The 19551-nt window shown below is 46.9% G+C and overlaps 3 protein-coding genes and 1 long non-coding RNA gene across 9 annotated transcripts; 2 read left to right on the top strand and 2 right to left on the bottom strand.

Annotated features, from left to right (window-relative positions):
* Positions 1–14: 14 nt before the first annotated feature.
* Positions 15–2883, top strand: LOC114863008 (E3 ubiquitin-protein ligase TRIM35-like). 2 transcript variants are annotated; one of them, XM_029163812.2, is made up of 8 exons: positions 15–45; positions 449–509; positions 730–1180; positions 1288–1383; positions 1464–1694; positions 1773–1795; positions 1877–1995; positions 2086–2883. In XM_029163812.2, exons 1-8 carry the CDS (start codon positions 30–32, stop codon positions 2628–2630), a joined length of 1542 nt encoding a protein of 513 aa, XP_029019645.1. In that variant the 5' UTR covers positions 15–29; the 3' UTR covers positions 2631–2883. The 2 variants fall into 2 exon arrangements, with proteins under 2 accessions (XP_029019645.1, XP_029019644.1); XM_029163811.2 differs by having other exon boundaries at positions 700–1180.
* Positions 1787–3720, bottom strand: LOC114863013 (uncharacterized). The gene is made up of 2 exons (XR_003787096.3): positions 3210–3720; positions 1787–2613 (listed from the first exon to the last, which is right to left on the bottom strand). It is a non-coding gene; the product is annotated as an uncharacterized LOC114863013 (long non-coding RNA).
* LOC114863007 (protein mono-ADP-ribosyltransferase TIPARP-like) lies at positions 3029–6018 on the top strand. Of its 2 annotated transcripts, none has more exons than XM_055512088.1 (6): positions 3029–3245; positions 3792–4599; positions 4688–4856; positions 4943–5130; positions 5218–5484; positions 5575–6018. In XM_055512088.1, the coding sequence occupies exons 2-6, from the start codon at positions 3812–3814 to the stop codon at positions 6011–6013; spliced, it is 1851 nt and encodes a 616-aa protein (XP_055368063.1). In that variant the 5' UTR covers positions 3029–3245; positions 3792–3811; the 3' UTR covers positions 6014–6018. The 2 variants fall into 2 exon arrangements, with proteins under 2 accessions (XP_055368063.1, XP_029019641.1); XM_029163808.3 differs by having other exon boundaries at positions 3029–3255.
* Positions 6019–7429: 1411 nt separating this feature from the next.
* On the bottom strand, positions 7430–19417 carry tulp3 (TUB like protein 3). Of its 4 annotated transcripts, none has more exons than XM_029163817.3 (12): positions 19297–19417; positions 15109–15150; positions 13652–13703; positions 11072–11234; positions 10774–10968; positions 8966–9093; positions 8708–8896; positions 8480–8592; positions 8251–8368; positions 8071–8169; positions 7817–7988; positions 7430–7705 (listed from the first exon to the last, which is right to left on the bottom strand). In XM_029163817.3, the coding sequence occupies exons 1-12, from the start codon at positions 19314–19316 to the stop codon at positions 7572–7574; spliced, it is 1425 nt and encodes a 474-aa protein (XP_029019650.1). In that variant the 5' UTR covers positions 19317–19417; the 3' UTR covers positions 7430–7571. The 4 variants fall into 4 exon arrangements, with proteins under 4 accessions (XP_029019650.1, XP_029019649.1, XP_029019652.1 ...); XM_029163816.3 differs by lacking the exon at positions 19297–19417 and adding an exon at positions 16380–19263; XM_029163819.3 differs by lacking the exon at positions 19297–19417 and adding an exon at positions 13785–13879.
* Positions 19418–19551: the final 134 nt, after the last annotated feature.

Raw genomic sequence — 19551 nt, 5'->3', positions numbered from 1 at the left:
CGGGGAGACTCCAATCAAAGGCTTCTACTATGCTCATTAATCAAGGTATAATCACAGAAGCTAAATGGTGGATGGAGGTGGGAGCAACAAAAAGATGCCTTTAATAAAATGTTCTGCAAATGCTTTAACGGCAATTTACTTTATGTAAGCATAGGCGAGAACAGGATGTGTCATATTTAGTAAACATCAACATTTATGCATGTGTTTTACATTTTGTTAAATTCAGACTGAGTTGCTATATGTTCATTATTGAAGCTCTAATGCTTTTCAATTCTTAAAAAGACCTGAGAACTCAAAAGGAGGTGAAACAATAACATGTTTTACTAGATGATAAAAACAAACAACCCGTAGCGTTGCTTCATATCTTTCATTATATTTTGGGGCTGTAGATGACTGAAGTAAGACGTTGTTGTTGTTTAGGGGTTAAAATGTCTGCTTTGCCTTTAAGACTCCTCCCCTTTGGGTGACTCGACAAAACAGGAACCAGGAAGTGCTCACAGCTGGGCACGGTAAGTGCAATTTGTGTCACAGGACTTACCAGTTATATATGACAGAGATTTTCTTATATGTAACATACACTTATTAACTTTAACCATAAAGGCTTAAAACACAAGTTTTTTTGCAACTGTCTTTTTAGAGTAAAGCTGCTGTGCCCCGTGTTTGTGAATGTAAACAAGAGCTCTCCCTGTGTTTAATCAGAACCTGCCCGTTTGCCCTACGTTTATTTAGTACAAGCCCGTACAGAGGGAGAATGGCAGGCAGGTTCTCGCTCCCAGAAGTGGATCTCTCCTGTCCCATCTGCTGTGAGATCTTCAAGGACCCGGTTGTTCTCAAGTGCAGCCACAGCTTCTGTGCCCCCTGCGTGCAGAAGTACTGGTCCAAGCGAGGGCGAAGCCGCGACTGCCCTCTGTGCAGAGCCCAGACTGTGGAGGATCCAGTACCAAGTCTCACCCTGAAGAACCTGTGTGAGTCCGTAACCCAGGAGAGTGAGGGTGAGGGTGTGGAGGAAAGAGCAGAGGAGCTGTACTGCGACGTGGGGGAGATGTGCTCTCTTCACGGGGAGAAGCTGAAGCTCTTTTGCCTGCTGGACAAGGAGCCTATCTGTGTGGTCTGCCACACCTCAAAGAAGCACAAACAGCATGACTGCTGCCCTGCCAGCGAGGCCATTGTAGATGTGAAGGTAAAACGCAGAACTCTTGGACAGATGTAATGTTCAACCTAAACTTAAATTAGTCGGATTAGATTCAGAAGGCTTTCAGATTAATTTCCTCTTAATTATCTGTCCAGGAGAAAATGAAGTCATGCCTCAGCTCTTTACAGGAAAAGAGAGAGGCTTTGGAGGAAATAAAGAAAAACTATGAGCACAGCGCGGCACATATTCAGGTGTAGTGCTGCTGTTGGCCATGAAAGTTTACAAGTAGCACCGTTCACTTCAGGCAAAGCTTATGAAGGCTTCCTTACAGGTGCAGGCTCGGTTTGTGGAAAGGCGGACCCATGAGGAATTTCAAAAGCTACACAGGTTCCTTCAGGATGAGGAAAACGCCAGGTTGGAAAGGCTAAGACGGGAGGAGGAAGAGAAGAGCCGAGACATAAAACAGAAGATTGAGGACATGGAAAGGAAGCTAACATCGGTGTCCGTGTCCATTAAAGGCTTGGAGGAGGAGATGGCAGTAGAAGGCATCTCGATTCTTCATGTGAGTACTTGAAGTATGAAAAAGTGCAGTTTAAATTTACATTACATTACATTAATACATTTGCAATTATTTTTTTAGAACTGCAAGATGAGTCTAGAAAGGTAAAGAGAAAATTTATTTTTAAATTTTAAATCTATACTTTTGTTACTTTGATCCGAATGTGTTTTATTCTGAATCTGCAGGGCTAACTGTCCGATCGAAGGTGAAGTTATGGCTCCGTGTGCGCTCATTGACGTAGGCCGATACGTGGGCTCGCTCTCGTACCACGTGTGGGAGAAGATGCATAAGATCGTCAAATACAGTGAGTACCAGCAATGGTGAGGTTCATACTGGATGGAGTCCCAGGCCGCCACGCTCTGCGTGTGACCCCAAACTATCATGTTTTCTCCAGCCCCAGTCACTCTGGACCCCAACACCGCCGCCCCGTGGCTCGTCCTGACAGACGACCTCACCAGCGTCTGCGACAGCGACAAGAAGCAGAAATTGCCCGACAACCCAGAGAGATTCGACCCTGACAGCGCCGTGCTCGGCTGCGAGGCCTTCACCTCGGGCAAGCGCGCCTGGGACGTCAACGTGGGAGACAGCACGGCGTGGGTTGTCGGCGTGGCCAAGGAATCCGTCAAGAAGAAGGAGAAAGTGTCTTCAGTGCTGAGCAATGGATACCTCTGTGTGTACTTCTACCACAAAATGTACTTCGCAGGTACCTCTCCTCTAACTCGGCTGAACTTGAAGAGCAACCCGCAGAGGATCCGAGTGCTGCTGGACTGTGACAGGGGCAGGTTGTCGTTCTACAACCCACAGGACAACACACACATCTACACGTTCAAGCACCCACTCACCGAGAAGGTCTTCCCGTACTTCTGGGTGGGCTGCCAGCAGTGTCCTCTGACCATTGAGCCACTGGAGGTCATTGTCAAAGCTGTGGAGTATTTTTGAGAGTAGTTAAACTTCAAGACCCCCTAGTTTTTGTTGTTCACAAATTGGAACTTATCTGCTTTGTTTCCCGGCTTGGTGCAAATGCTGTCAATGTTGATCAAATCCAAATATATGAAATGGTAAATGTAAAAGGCTGACAAGTTGCATAATGAATACTAACGATGAAACATATGCTAATATACAAGGATTACTTGTTTGCAGTGTGCATCAAATATGAAGTGATTTGATAATAAAGTTGTTTATTGGCGTGTGACCATTTCACGTTTATCTTCTCAACAGCATGAAAAAAGGTTCATTAGTTATCAGTTATGGTCAATTTAGTAAAACCCGCAGACGTGTATTTATTATACGTCCATTATTAGACGTTATTAAACGCGAAGACGTTACAATAAACCTAAGACTTCTATATACTACTGAAACTACTTTATAAACTGGTCAATTACGGGAAACACATTGTGCTTAGCTGCTATTAAGACTGTTTATACACAGTCATATGCTCGATACTGAGTCATTTAATAATAATAAATATCACTAAGGCATTGCTATTTCCATTTAGCCGTTTTGTGTCCACCCACTGACCTCTGCAGCCGAACGTCGCTCCTGCTCCCTTTGACGGTGAAACCAAGTATAGCAGACTTTTCTGAGCCGTCCACAGTTTTCATGTTCTAATTTATAAATTTTAAAGTGAAGCTTAAGCGAATAAAAGTGATATTTAAAAAAATAAGCTAGAGCAGCACGGACGGTAATGCTAGCCGTTAACAGGCTATTTATTAGCCCGCTAATAGGTTACTAGCTTACCTAGCTTAACGCTAGCTTCAGTGCTAATGCTGCACGAATAACGTTAAAACGTTCAACGATCAGACTTTAGAGGAAATGGAAAATTACGACAACTTAAATAAAACTGTAAGATGTAAAGTTTAAATGATGAATAAATACAAGTTAGGAGAAAAAAAATAATGAGATTGAAAGTTAGGTATAAATGTACATTTTTTTATATTATCATTCAACTTTATTATGAGAAAAGTTGAATACTGGGATGATCTAAAATATTATCGTGAAAGTTAAATGATTAATATTAATTAATTTGTTTCTACATATTTTACCGTTTTTCGTGTAGGACACCGTCCAGGCTGATTGTCTTTTTCTTACACACATGCGCAGTTTGTTTTAGGTGCATCCTCATGGCGGGCGTTTCATCCACCAGTGGAGCAAAGAGAAAGATGGCTGCCCAGGAGTCAGACCACCCACCTGAACCCCTTAAAATCACTCTGCTGAGCTCGGCTCTCCTGTTGGAAATCCCCGCTGAAACCAACACCAGCCTCCCAGTGTGGGAGGCCATGAGGTCCCAGCACGTTGACGTCACCTGGACCGTCAGACCCTACAGCATCAGTGTTCATTTCACCCCTGCGGTGCCTAAACAAGGAACGTCCGCCGTTAAAAGCAAAACCGGCGTCTTGGGACAGAGCTCCACGTTTTCTCCCATCGCCAGCCAGCAACACGGCCGCTGCCAGAGCGCCCCGTGCGTCCTGCTGACCTTCCCTCAGGGCACCCAGCTGATGATGCCCAACCCTCCAGCTCATCCACAGGCCGACTCCATCACCGTCTCCCTGCCTCTCATCTTCACCCAGCCCCAGACAACCCAGCAGCCCACCCAACAGCCCGGCTGGGTGCCAGTCAGCATCCCCACCCCGACGACTGCCCCAACAAAGATGCACGACTCGTCAAAGCCGCCCGTACTCTCTACTTTTCACACCAAGTACTCCTCTGAAGTCAAGATCTGTGACAACTTCCTCCTAAATACATGTTCCGAGGGGGGGAAGTGTAGGAAGCACCACACACCCTACCCGTTCCACTGGCAGCTGTGGTGTCCGACCAACCACCAGTGGGTCGACGTCTCTCCTCGCGCTCAGATTTTGCTCGAGAGGACGTACTGCAACGTCAGCCACGACGTTATTTTCCTCAAGGATGGGTGAGTGACCGGCAGGTCTGTATGCGGACGTAAGGCTGGTGTGCTTGTGCTTCTTTGCAGTGTCTCAATGCTGATTTGTGCTGTGCAGAAATTGCTGCTTCACTCTCAGCTGTGACTCCATGGAGTTGGACGACTCACTGAAATATGATGCGATTCGACGGCTGGAAAACTCGTCTGATGAGTCAGACAACCGTTACTTTCCCAGCAAATGGAAAATCTACTGGTGGGGCAACACCTCCTGGGTAGAGTACCACAAGGTCAGCATTCCCTTTGATCTATCACACACTTTTCATGCCTATTCCTCTTGCTCGCGTCTCAGGACACTTTCTTTGATTCTCTGTAGAGTGTGTCCACGTTGCTGCTGGAGAAGGTGCGTAAAAAGGACACTTCCTGTTTCTTCAACATCGGCTCAGAACAATACAAGCTGGACATCATCAGGATGATCCAGACCAATGTCCATACGGGGTTTGAGAGAAGAGTCCGCTGCAGACCCATGTACCGCTCCCCTGAGTCCATGCAGCCTCACTTACAGTTGGTGTCAAAAACGGAGGTAACAGCAGAATAAAATAGAATGGTCCTGTTTTGCCTCTTCATAGCTTCTCTGTCCCCCACATCCAGGACAGGAATAACAGATCCCACCGAAGCTCCACTGGATCCTTCTAGAGCAAACTTCAGCGTGGACCCCCTGGAGGAGTTCAGCTCCTGGTATCCTCCGGTGTGGCATCTGCCCTCGGATGAGGACTTCAGCCTGGTGGATGTTCCAGCAGGGACAGTGGCCTACCGCAGGGTCCAAGACCTCTTCTATGAGAGCATGCCAGAGACCAGCGTGGACATCATCAGCATCCAGCAGATCCAGAACCTCCTCCACTGGGACCGGTATCAGAGGTCAGGTTGCGTTAGGCTTCATAAGTGACTCTGGTGGTAAACAGTCATAACATTAAATAGCGTCAAAACATGTTTGTGTCATCATCACAGGCAGAAGGTTCACATGCAGAAGCAGGACCCCAAGGAGCCACTGGAGAGGCACCTCTTCCACGGCACAGGGAAAGAGGCCTCGGAGGACATCTGCCACAACAACTTTGACGCTCGCATGGCTGGGCTCCACGGGACGTCCTGTGGATCTGGCTCCTATTTCTCCACCACCTCCTCCTACTCCAACACTTTTTCAAACCAGCTGGGGAAAGATGAGGTCTGCCACATGTTCCTGGCCAAGGTTCTGGTGGGGAAGGTGTGTATTGGAGGGCACGACATGCACCGACCACCACCGGTCCACTATAGGAAGCAGTATCTGCTTTATGATGCCTGTGTGGACAACATGGACAAACCCACCATGTTTGTAGTTTTTGATAGCTGCCAGTGCTACCCGTACTACCTGATCAAGTACAAGGCCCTATGCCTGGAAATCGATATCTGATGTAACAGAGGAGAAGAGAAAAAGAGTTAGACATAGCTGTTCACACAAACCGTTACTGTTCTCAAATTTTTTGTGTTTTAACATGTAGATAATGTTTCTGATTTAAATCATAAGCATGAACCATTTCAAAATTGTTTTATTTTGGTTGTTTGAACCGTTTACATACAGTAGATTGAAATAAGTAGGCTTTATGTCAAATGTATTTTGAATAGAATTCACATTTATGAAAATAAGCTCACTGAATACATTCATCTCAGCCATGTCACCATGATAAACAAAACAACCGTTGGAATACAACCATGTTTGACTGAAATGTGGGAAATAAAAGCATATTATTCAAATATCATATATTTCATTTAAAATATATTCCAAAATATCTTTTTAAAAGACCATGATACAGCTTCTTGAAGATTTTTGATTACAAAATGTTAAAACTGCAATTCCAAAGCTTGCTTTGAGTGTATTTAATGTAACAATTCCTCAGACCACTACACTGAAAAGCCGTTTCCTCTGGGATTCATATAGAAATGTAATGATGTAACTGTGACTCCAAATTATCCTTAAACTTAAATTTGTAGATGTTTCCAATTGCATTTTCACATCCTCCATATACCTGCAGGAAACTGAAAGGAAGAAATATTTGAAAAAATTTAATCGTACTACCTTTAGTTGATACTCTTAAGACTCCTTCACAATTCCAACTGGAGGATGATCAGACCTTGAGACAAACTAGATTAAATGTCAACTAGATCATTTACACTCTGTAGATACAGTAGCAGCCAGGTAGCCATGAACGGACAAGCTTTGTCTAAAGCAGTTTGTATATGATGTTAAAAGATGTAATATTAAATCAAATAAAACGTCATAAGTTTTTACATACACTATGTATATATTCTCTCTTAAAATGTGCAATTTTGCATTTTATTTTTTTTTAGTGATGTTCCAACTTGTTCCAACGTCCCGAGACAAAAATTACGCATCCTCACAAAAACACAAATAACACAAGACGGCTCTGTTCAGGATAATGCACAGCATAATAACATAAATGAATAGTTTCAAATTAGTAATGAGTAGACGATGACATCATACAGATGTAAACATGATTCCATCTCTGTAGCCACACTAGCAGCAGGAAGCTGTTGGTTCCTGAAAACAATCCCAGGTTTGGTCTGCAGGTGGCGCCAGAGGCCAAGAACACTGATTGAAATGAACTTGAAAGGCAACAGAAAATATAAGATTAATATAGAAACCTTCAGGGAAGCTGAACATCAGTTCTTTCTGTCTCCAGCACCAAAAGAAGCCTTTTTGTTTAGTTTTTCCCTTTTAGTTTGTGTTCACATACAAAACACAAGTTACATGAAATTTAAAAACGCGGTAAAATGGCATTAACTACTACAGCACTACACAAGACAGCTGTTGGATTTGCCACCTGACAACCAGGTCTTCTCGCCGGTGTCTCACTTCTTTATTTTCGCCTGTGGGAACCTGCTCCAGGGTGATGCTGAGGAGCTGCGAGGGCCCACAAAACGCGTGACGGAGCAGAAACAGAAGAGAAGGTTCACTCGCAGGCCAGCTTGCTGTCGAAGCTCGACAGGCCGATGGCGAAGGCTTGAAGAGCGCACATGGGATAGTTGTAGTCCAGAGTGAAGACGTCTTCAGCCACTCTGCCGAACTGCATCACAATGTAGTCGGCTGTGGAGCGAGAGAAAAGACACAGTCACACTGCAACCCCCCTTCGCGACGCACGTCCCCGAGCTACCGCGGGACATCGGAACCAGAGCGGCGACAGAAGGCGGGGCTTACGGTCGTTGTCGTGGACTATCTGGAAGTTCTTGACGGAAGCTTGAGTGACGCGCCCGTGGAAGTTCAACACGTAGGACTGGGTGTCGTCGTTCCACACTGGGGCCTTGTTGTGCAGCTCTATCAGGTTGTCCAGGGAGTGGTTCTGCCATCTGCTGATGAGGCTCTCCTGCTCCTGTCAATCAATCGGTTCCACCGTTAGTCAAGCCGTCCAGGAGACGACACCATGCAACAACGTCCAGGTGGAGCGCACTCACGTTTTGAGGCCTCACTGGGACTCTCTCAAAGTTCATATTCATGCCTGGAATGATCACGGTCATTTTGCGTGGTCCTCTGAATCCCAGCACATTGGTTTCCTGCCAGATAACGAAGCGACAATTGTGACAATTCAGCCCAACAACACATGAGGACACCTGCCTTTGTCTTTGTCTGCTTACGTAGCAGATGGCGGCCACTTCCTGCCGCGTGCTGCTCTCCTCCAGCAGAGCTCCGGGGTTCTTGCAGGGGTTGGTGCCGTTGTCATACACTGTGAACTTGGTCCCCATGAGGTTGGACCTGTAGGAGGACACACCACTTATGAAACACCAACCAAAAAAACTGCAACTCTGGAGCAACTCTGGAGTCTGTGTAACAACATTCAGTCCCACAGAGGACGTCTGGTTTTACCGGAGTTTACCGATGAAGCTCTCTCCCTCTCGTGACAGATCTGTGGCGTCCACTGAAATAAGGTAGTTGGACGTCTTACTCTTCTTCCTCTTTCGTCCTGCCAGTAGAAACACCTGGAAAAAGACAGAGTTCCCTTTAACGGTGCATGTGTGGTCCTACGTCCGGTACGTTCGGTTTGTCCAGTACGTCTAGTACATCTAAGACGTCCGGTACGGGGCCTGCTCTCACCCTCTTGCCGTCTTCTCTCTCCATGTGCATGAAGTAGGTGGGGTAGAGCCCGCGGTCCATGCCCTTCTTATCCCGGGTGATTCGACATTTCACAGTGGCGCCGCGTGGAGCTGGGCGCAGCACAAATTCCTCCAGATTGGCCACATCCATGAGGCATTCTGCTGCCGGCGACGTCGGCGTCACCGCCTCCTGAGGACACGCGAGCGTCGGTTCAGATCGGCGCGGTCTTGGTGGTTAGCAGACGTTTGAGCCACTCACCTCTTTGGCGCTTGCGGCGGAGGAAGGCCTGGTGGAGTCGGCGTGGGGAGACAGGGAACGCGGCCGCACTTCCTCCGCATTGTCCTCGTGCTCGCTGGCTTCGTCGAAGTTCATGCTGCCAGACAGACCTGAGGAGAAACCAGGTAGACGTGATGGCATAGAAGGAAGAAAATGAGTCCCAGCGGTGTGATTCCTCAACTACAAAGCACCCATCTCTCCTCGTTTTGGAGCTAGACTGCCCCAAAGATGTATTTTCCAATTTCTCCGTTCATCTTTTCTCTTTAAGATGCAATACTTGAGTAACAGCTGAAAATCGTTAGCTGCAGAGTTCACTTGCCTCATCTCATCAGTTTTAGATGGGAGCCACACAATATAAAGGGATTGAACCAACAGAGCCATCTCCTATCAAACAGCACATGTCGTACCTCTGTTAAGCTGTGCTCCACATCCTGAAAGGTCACATTTAGCCGGTAGCCTCAAGTGAAGCCCTACCTGTCACAGTCAATGCACCTACTCATTAGTCACTTATTGCTGGGTGACAATAAGGTTAAGAAATGAGGCTGACATCCATGGGTTGCGTCTGTCCACATGAAGCCGCTCCATGAAGTCATGCAGACGTGAAACGGGCCTAGTTGACTGCAGCCAGTCTCGGCTGCTTGAGACATCTGTCCCTTCACTGATAATTGGATTTATCAACTGTTGGTTGTGGCGTCGGTCCAGAAAGCAAACGCTGTCCACTGGCATGAAAACATCTCCCTAAGAGGGAGAATTAGTGTTTTCTACAGCTCCACTGTTTCAGAAGATGAGCGTTTTAGAGCGTGATTATGGTACAAAGTTATTCACTGTTTGGCCCAGCGTAAGTTCTTCTTTACACACAGGCCGTTTTCTACTTGAACTCCCTGACCTCAAATGTCTCTGCCACCAGATTGGAATGAGGTCCGGGAAGAAGAGCACTGGCCTATGCCAGCATGAATAATGCAACAGAGCCATAACCAAACACAATGTTTATACTGGGGCATCGACAGGAGCTGAACCCTGGGTGTGCAGCTACTCCACAGAGACGCTCCCAAAGACACTGAATGCAAATGTTAGCTTCAGGGTTCAATTAAACACCAAAGGTGAATGAACTCAACCACCTGGAAATGTCAGCGAGGACTTATGATAGACCAACAACTTACTAAATAAAACCAGGGGAATAATTAGTGCACACTCCCATGCTTCATATTAAACCTTGCAGTGGGCCAAAAATACAGCTTCTGATTGAATGAGCTGATCAAATATGAATGGACCTTAAAAATTCTATTTCTCCCTTCTCATTGTTCAATGCACAGACAGGAAGCCAAAAATACCTGCAGCTCCGCAGAACATATTCCTGTAGTAAATGCTGTGACATTAACTGGAGGAGACAACGACAGGAATATAACTATGGCAGCCTGTGGTTTGACTGTGTGTAGTTGCACTCTTTACATTTTACTTCACGCATAAACTTTCCATATCCCTGCAATCTGGCTGGTGAGTTAGTGTGTGTGACACGGTAGATGAGCAGTGTGAACAAAGCCCAGGCCTATTATTAAATGACCCATTTTCACTGCGTCACCATCAGTTACACTGTCTGTATCCCTACTTTGCATCACAGCCCAAAGTGCTTCAAGTCTTAGAGGTGTCCAAAATATGACTTTGTTCAACAGCACTGGCTAATCAGGAGGTTAGGGAGGTGTGACCTCACTACCGCAGAGAGATTTGGACAGCTGTATGTCATTTCTACACATCTATAATTTCTATTACATAAAGGGGTCCAAGGGCCTCACCTTGTTTCTGCAGGAGTTCGTGGATGTCTGTCTTGGACTCTAGCAGTGTCTCCGTGTCTCCATCTCTCTCTGGCTCTTCGGCAGCAGGGGACTGAGACTGGGACCGGTGTTGGGTCTGGCTGGCCGACGTGATTTGGATTTTTGTTCCCAGATCAGGAGCCTCTGAGCCCAAGAACGCTGCGGGGCCATCGATGCCTATAGATCAATACCACAGTTCAACCAGTCACCAGCCCCAGTTTGTGTGCTGCTACATGTGAGTTATTACAATTAGCTCAGCACTAGTGCATGTTTCAAATACCATCCATGATGACATCATTGACAACGCTGAGTTGAGACTCTACCAGCGGGGCCTGCTCCTCGCCGCGCCGTGTCCTGGAGCGCCGGGGCCGAGCCTCTGTGTTGGGTTGGACCATCAGGGGTTCCTGCCGCTTCCTCCGCTGCTTCTGCTCAAGCAGTGCCCTCTGCCATCCAAACAGGCGAACACAAAACATTTAGTCTAAGGCTCCTCTTCTTCATGCATATAAACAGATTACTATTAAATGCTTTTCAATGCATAAAACATCAACATCAACTAGGTTAGGGCTAATTACATTAGCATGCATGAGGTTCAGCTGAGGCTGGTGGAAGTTCTTTTTATAAGAATCCAGACATAAAACGAAGAACCAACAAGTGATATTTTTGGCATGATGGGAAATAATAAAAAGTCAGGACATCAGAAGCATCATTCCTGCTTTGTGTACAGTTTCCATGGTGACAGAGGGACCATGTGATTGTAGATAGGGACGCCACGGTAACAAGAACAAAATGTGAGCCAGAAGATGACTGGCTACGTGAGAATGACTTCACAGGGGAGGACATATGTACATTAATAAAGTTAATAAAGGGAAGATTCTCTGATCCCCGAAGGCAGCACGATTTGTTTTGATGACACATATGAGAATAAGGGACTTCTGATGACGAACATACTACATCAGCATCATCAGAAAATCCAACCTTGAAAAGAAGCTCCTTTCAAGGTTTAGAGTGTAACCTGCTTCCTTTCACTCCCACGCTGCCTGGGCGGCGTGAACTTACAGGTTTTTACAAACACTCAACAATGAAAGTTGAAATAACGCTCCGCGCTTGGTCTGTGATAAAGTTCAGTAACGGTGAACCTTCCTCCATCCATTTGCCTGAAGCCTGAATCTTCTTGGTCAAAGCAGCCAAAGAATTACGCAAGCGCATTAATTAGTGCGTCAAACGCACAACAAGTCCTGTTTATTGAGCTGGAAGAGACCAGAGGACTTGGTCTCATGTTTGCACCAGAACGCTTTCATAACTCATCAGCCCTCGTCCTGGAATCCATACAAACAAACAAGACCCAGAAGCTTATATATGAATGAATTCACTCTAAAAATTAAAGTCTGACCTAAACACACTATCGCTCACAAACAGACAAGCTGGCCGATTATTTAACAGTACTTTTACAAATGTTAACTTTCACATTCACACACAGCCTGTGGGACTGAAGCACAGTTTAACGGAGGACATTGTCAGCCTGCAGCCTGGAGCACGGGCAACATCTGGCCAGATCGCGCAGTCTATTTTAAGACAGGGTATTGTATATTCCAGGACTCAACATTTTCACACCAGGATGTGACTTCACTGGGTTTATCCCAGTCCTTCCTGTAGCAGCCAAAACACGGGGAGGCAGAAAATACTTTAAGTTGAATAACTGCCCGTCCCTGCAAAGACTCTGAAGTCAAACTTACTGTATATCTGATTTTATTAGCCATACTCACTATGTGAGGGACTGGGTCCACAGTCACACACATCACTCTTATAAAACAAGCTGCTCCTCAGATCAACATTCAAAGGGAGAAATTAGTTACCAACCCGTTCCAGTGACATCCTGAAGTTACTCTGCTGAAAAAGTCTATTTGAGTATTTGAGTTGAAGTCAGGTGAAACCACAAACAGCTCTGTCTATATTCCTCATTCCTCTTCACCAGACGAGCGTGAGGATCGATAATCCGGCGTCCGACCTCGTCAGTCTTACGCAGTCCTCTGGCAGAAGAGGGTCTGTCGCTCAGTCACATACAGAGCACCAGGAGTGTGTGTGTGTGTGTGTGTGCACGGTCACCGTTGCTAACTGAATCAGCAGTCATTAGGGCTCCAGTAAGACAGAGAGAGAGAGAGAGAGAGAGAGAGAGGGGGGGGGGGGGGGGGGGGGGGGGGGGGGGGCAGAGGCAGAGACAGACTCAACGAGCTACTGGAATTATCATCTGTGGGACGAGGCAGGAAAAACCCTGAACACAGACTTGATGTTGAATTATTTTTCATTCATCTCTTTAATGGTGATCTTCCTCCCCTCTGGGCACATGTGTTGCAAAGAAACAGAAGCTGAGGCGCAGTGGGACGCACAAAGCCAGGCGCCCGGCACTAAATCCTCCCTCCCTTTGAAGTCGCCAGCCGGGTCCTCCTGTTCCCGTCTGCCTAATGTGTGCGATAGCGGAGCGCGGCTCCCAGCTTAAATCAAAGCCCGGCTCCGCGGTTCAGCAGCAGGGTGTGTGATAAAGCGCCTAACGTCTGGAGGGGGGAAGCGGCGCGTAGCACGAGAGGGGCTGTATCAGGAAATGGGTGATAAACAGAAACAATCCGGCTCTTGAGAGCAGTCCGAGTGACTGGGCAGGTGAAAAGTAGGACGTTTCCCAAATAACATTTACCACTACGCTGCACACAGCTGCAGGATGCTGAAGCTGCTTCCGCCAAAACCATGCGCCCCCTGGTGGCGAGAGCAGAACACACGGCGGTCCTAATTCACCGGCCCGACCGGAAAACACAGCTACAACAAGAGGCACAGAGTCGTAGAAGAGTAGGACGGTGAAGGAGCTTCCTACCTGCTTCTCCAGCTTCTGCTGCATCAGGCTGGAACCATCATCTTCAATGGCACTGCAGGGAAGAAGGAAGGTTAGACATCAGCCCTTGAAGCATCTACTCTGCCTCGCCACCTCCGCCCGTCGCCTAACACACCTGATCCAGGTAATAACGACCCATCTAAAGCGTTCACTTATAGCTGTAGTGATTCTACGCTGACAGCACACACAGGCCTAGCCCGGTGCAGCCCTCTGTAAGACACAAAGCAAGTTTGTCAAAGACAGACAAAAAGAACAAAGCTCCAGCTGAGAGAATGCCTGGCGTTCCCCCGGCGTTCACCCTGGACACCTTCCTGTGGGGACTGGAAGAGGCCGCGTCGCTAAGCTACGGCGAGGAGAGACGTGCGGCAGCAGGAAGCCACGCACACACAGGCATCCCTGCTGTGTGTGGAGGTCGCTGACTCAGCTCAGTCAGGCTCAACGTGACGACTGTTCATGGAGAAGGTTTACGTGTGTACAAGAATGAAGTTCTCCTGCTCCATGTCCCTCAGCCTCGCTGTAGCACCAGCACCTCCACTTACAGACCTCAGGCCCGACGGTGCCTGGGGGTCGGAAACCCACTCCCACCAAGGAGCACTTCACTCAGCCCAGACTGTAATTAGGCCCATCATCGTGGTCTGTGGCCCAGCAGCCAACGCTGCGCTGAGTCATGATCGGTCCACATCAGCATTAGTCGTCATCACTGTGTATTGTGACCACTCGTAAAGCGTCCACCTGAAGACAGAGGAGTCTGCGGAGCAGATGCTGCCGACCCTCTTTAATAACACATTAGCTTTCATTCAGGATGGTGATTAAGAAAATGAAGGTCAAAGTTGTTCTGGGGAACTAATCATGAACATTATGGTCTGTTGTGGCCATAATCACAAAATCACCTTGTCAAACTAATATCATTACATCCATTATTGCCTGCAAGACATGAAGTGTTTTCACCTGAACTTCTCATGGCTGTGGCTTCATTTCTGTGTCCCTGATACAAAGCACAGTGGAATAACTAAAAACAAGCCTCACATCATCATATCCATCATTCCCTGATGTTGATCGTATTCTATCGTAGTGACAAAGCCCTGAGGCACCGTTGTCTGATAATGTGATGAAAGTGCTTCAGGACATTTTATATCACGTCAACATAACAAATGTTAAGTCTACTTAGAGCCCAGAGGCCCATCACAGCTGATGCATGCTCATCAAAGGATTCTATTATCAGCATCCCTTAACAGCTCCAAACACAACCAATGACACTAATCAACAAAAACAAACTCTTTGCATGTTGATCTATAGGTGAAAACTGTTGCTTGCAGCATGAACAGGTTTTATTCTACATCAATGCTCCCTAATTTCATTCCGCCATTTTCGCCACTTTCAGGCGACTCGCTGACAGATGGTGACTGAGGGCGTGTGGTCGGGTGTGTGTGATGCTCTACCTCGCTGTTGAGTGAGAGGAGAAGCTGCCAGAGCTGGAGGGTCTTCAGGGACGACAGCAAGGCGGCACCATGTGGGAATACAAGTGGAAGATGATCAGCTAGTGCAAACCATAGAATACTGATATACATGATTTTATACACACACACACACACACACACACACGCGCGCACACACACACACACACACACACACACACGAGCGCTGGACACCTCACCGCTGCTGCGTGTGATAAATGTTTCATTAGTCCATCACAGCTTGGGTGACAAGAGACGAACACGCCACTGTCGCCCCTCCTTTGCATGTCACACGGTTACCATGGAGACCTCAGCTCCATCAACAGAGCACCTCCACCGGCATTGATTAAAAACCTGCAGCCAGTTCCTCGGCCTCGCTGTAATTAGGCGCCTCAGCACTGAGCTGCAAAGATTTACACAGCGTTGCTACGCTGCTGCGCTGGAATGGTTCTACAGCTGCAAAATGAATGCATTTATTCAGGTCCAATATGATTCAGGATGGAAAAAGGGGAATTTGACCAGTTACATTGTTCACTCGACAATATCACAGCCATTTAAAAATGGCTTGCCATTAACCAGAGGGATCTTATTATCAGAACACATCCCATTCTGTTCATTTTAATTAACTCTGCCTTTTCTTTAAAAAGGAATTTCAAAGTTGAATGAGAGGAACTTTGTTTCTGCCACGGGCCATTCGGCTTTCTATTTAGAAAAGGGAGGAATAAAACAAAGACTGATAAGATTAAGTGCTTAATTCTCCCGAGGCCCAGTGCACCGCTACCAGAACTAGAGAATATGCAAAAACATGCAGGCGTGAACGCTGTCTGAGGCAAACTCACACGTCTTCACCTAAAGACTTCAGCTGTGTGAGAGTGAAGACCAACATTCTGAACCTCACTGGAACAAAGATGCACTTCAAGGTGAGTGGCCATTTTAAGCAGCTGTGTCATGAAGTATTTTAAGCAAGCAGCCATAAGCATGGGACGGACAAAACCACAAACGACCAACTCTGGTTACAGAACGCGGTCTCACGCCGATGCTCTGAATAAGTAAAGACTCGGCGGCAGAAACATGAGCGTGAAGCACATCTCCAGCTGCAGCTCACCTCCATGCTGGCACAGTGTGTGTGTGTGTGTGTGTGTGTGTGAGCAGCAAGTCGCCTTAACACAAACAAAAAGCACACGCTGAAAGTGGCAGCAGAGGATGCAGACGAGTGAAGGTGACAGTGTGTGCAGCGTGCACGCCGCTGCCTGTACCTGTACGACCAGCGGCTGTACGTGGGCTCCGCTGCCCCGCTCTTCGCCGTGTCCATGGATGCGGCTGCAGCAGAACTCGCTCCTATCGCACGTTAACGGCGCCTTCATTTACACAGGAGATCAGAGACTCGGCGCAGTCCTAGCCAACAGTAAGTTCAAGCTCCAGGACCTCTGCTCATGTCATGTCCCACCCAGCACCCGGGGGAGTGACAGCTACCGGTGAGGTCGGGAGGCACCGAGCTGTTACCATGACTTCATACTTCAGGTTACGCACAAGGATTCAGGTGTACAACACACACACACATCACCCTTTCCACAGCAACTTGAACTCGTTTCTCTGGGTGGAAAGATCTGATGAAATATCAGTTACCAGCTAAATTCCTACATGTTACTGTCCGACTGCTTTTCAGTGACTTTCTAATAGATCGGACACAGCTTTACTCTGACTCGCGCAGCGTGAGTCTGTTTAACATCTGAGCTTTTAGTGGCGTCTAAATAGATCAGACCTTGTCTCCCTAGAACATGGTTATAAACTTAAATGAATTACCTAAAACTTCTAGATTCCCTCTACTAAAACAGATACGGTGCTGTGGACTAGTTGCTAGGAGACCAGAGCCTCCTAATCATTTTTCTATTCTTGTTGGCAAGAAGGAAAGAAGAGACAGAGAAAATGAGTTTGTTTGTGTATATTTTTCCTGAGAGGCTGAGGTAAATGGCACATAAGTCCACTGACGGTAAACAGAGGAGTCAGTCACCTGAGGGAGTAATTACTGAGCTCAAAACAAATGATGGAAAAATGCACGAGCTGATAATTATACCACTCCCCTGAAGACCACAAGGAAAAAACTGCACTCAAGATGAATTATCGTTCGCTTTGTTAAGCTGTCCGTGACCTTTAGAATCATCAGAAGGCAAAAGCAGTGTTTTGGATAATGATAGCATGCGCAGGACTTAAGATTGGAGCACTGATTTCTGCTGAGACTCTCATCAAAAGCGAGCCCATTTCTCAGACCGGGACGTTTTCTCTTCACGAGAAACACAGTGGACGACTCAGGACAGCTGGATGGAGGGTTTGGCTTCCAGCGAACAACCACAGTAAATCACAACTAAGCCACAAGCTGCAGAGGTCAACTGAGTTATTTGTGGGGAATTCTTAAATTGATTAATTTATAAGAATGATGTGAGACCGCTCCACTGAGATCACTATGTGTTTATAGTCAAAGCCTGAACTGGTCAACCACACGATGAAACTGTGAAGACTTCTTCCATAACATTGATTAATGTTCTGATAACACTGGACCTGCTGTGTAGCAGCAAGGCCTGGCACTACCTCTCAGTTCCTAGTTCCAGTCTGAGCCATTTCTTATCGGAGTTTTGTGCAACAGTTCATCAGCCACCCACTCTCAACACCACACTCATAAGCAGTCTTTTCAGTGTAACCCTTGCGAGTTTGTTATGAAAACTGTCACTCCTCCCAAATGTGTCAGTCCGGCAGGCGGACTCTGGAATTCAAAGCTGCTTCGCTTTGCTGAGCGGTTCCAAAAGGCATTTGTGCTTTAGAGAAATACATGTCTCACCACACTCATAAATGACAAAACTAACTGAAAGAAATGTTGAGAAAATGAGAAAAATATTCCTCGCTCCAAACGCTGAGTCAGTTCCTCTGTGAACTTTAACACAAACCTTCTGGATAAGTTCTTGTGCATCACAGCTGGGGATGCTGAATGATCACATTACTAAAATAACAGCAACAAGTACCAGACTGTTCCTAGCATGAAGTTAAAGTCCATGTTGGATCAACTATCGGTCCAACGGGAATAAATATGATTTTGCTGGTGTTACGCGGTGAAGCTGTGCTCGACAGTGGCTGTCTACGACCCGATAAGATCGAGCCGTCAGGCCGGGCTGGTGAGAGGAAAGGGTGGAGGGCCACAGATTTTATCTCCATGACATGAAAGCAGACCTCTGCTCTTTGAAATTGTGCCTTCCATCACGCAGACACGCACACAAACAACACCTGCTTGCGTGAGCAGCAGAATGAAGAGGAGCCGTGCCGCTCTCGAACGGCTGCCAAGCATTTCGTCGACTCACTCGGAAAATATGACGGATTTATTTAAATACATAAATCAGTGGATCCACCAGGTCCTGAGAATGACGACTACTTCCACAGGATTGCTCAGACATGAACCAGGTGCAGGGCACACACAGGCATGCTCAAACATGGCTCATTGTATTCAAAGCCAGAGCTGGAAGGCGTCTGGGAGCCTGTGATCCCTGATGCTGATCATTTGACAGTGACCGCTGGAATCCATCCATTTACACATGCAGGCGAAGTTAATTTGTCTAAATTTTATGAAAGGGAATAACAAAAGCCTGTCGGAATCCAAAACGGCTACTTAAATTACAAAGACTTCCCAGACGTCACATAAATTATTAACGCCACTTACGTACGTATAATTTTACATTACTGGAAACCACTAGTTCGCCAGCTGTTGTTATCCCGTCGGTACCATACGATCAGGTAGCAAAGCTCCACTAACTAAGCTTTATTTAAACAATGACGACTAGCGATGCTTTTCCATTCCGAAACTAATTCCTGCTCTCAGCTCAGCCGAGTGTGTCGCGCAAGGATCCATCAAAATAACGCAAAGCGGACACGTTAACTGTCACATCTGCTCGTCTTCCAGCTGTGGAACGCAAAAGCTAGCTTTAAACCATCAGAGGCTAACGTTAGCCGTAGCAGCCTCAGCCCAGGCTCCACCACCAGCAATGGTGCCTTTATAAAAGTTGTGGGCGATAGGGAAGTTTTTTGGGCGTAAAAGAAGCCGGGAGCTGCGCCCAGACACTTTTCAACCTACGGCTGCGCAAGCAGAACAAATGTGAACGTAGAGCAGAAGCCGCGTCGGGTGGATTTTACCTTATGCTGTAGTAACTCATGTTTATCCACGGTTGCTAAGGAAGATCCTCGTGCGGAGATGCACTTTTTGTGGACGCGGTTGAGGAGAACTCTGTTACTCGGTCCCTAGTTACCGAACGCACAAAGAACGAGCCTTCCTATTGGTGAACGCACCACTGAGGTGGAATGTGATTGGCGGATGTTTCTGCGGAGGGCGGGGATTTACTTCTCTTTCACCTTTAAATAGAAACGCCTGTCACGCAAAAGCAAACCTGT

This window comes from Betta splendens, chromosome 9, assembly GCF_900634795.4.
Source record: "Betta splendens chromosome 9, fBetSpl5.4, whole genome shotgun sequence".
Lineage (NCBI taxonomy): Eukaryota > Metazoa > Chordata > Actinopteri > Anabantiformes > Osphronemidae > Betta > Betta splendens.
The sequence above is the reverse complement of the archived record's forward strand: the minus strand, read 5'-3'. Positions and strand labels throughout refer to the sequence as shown.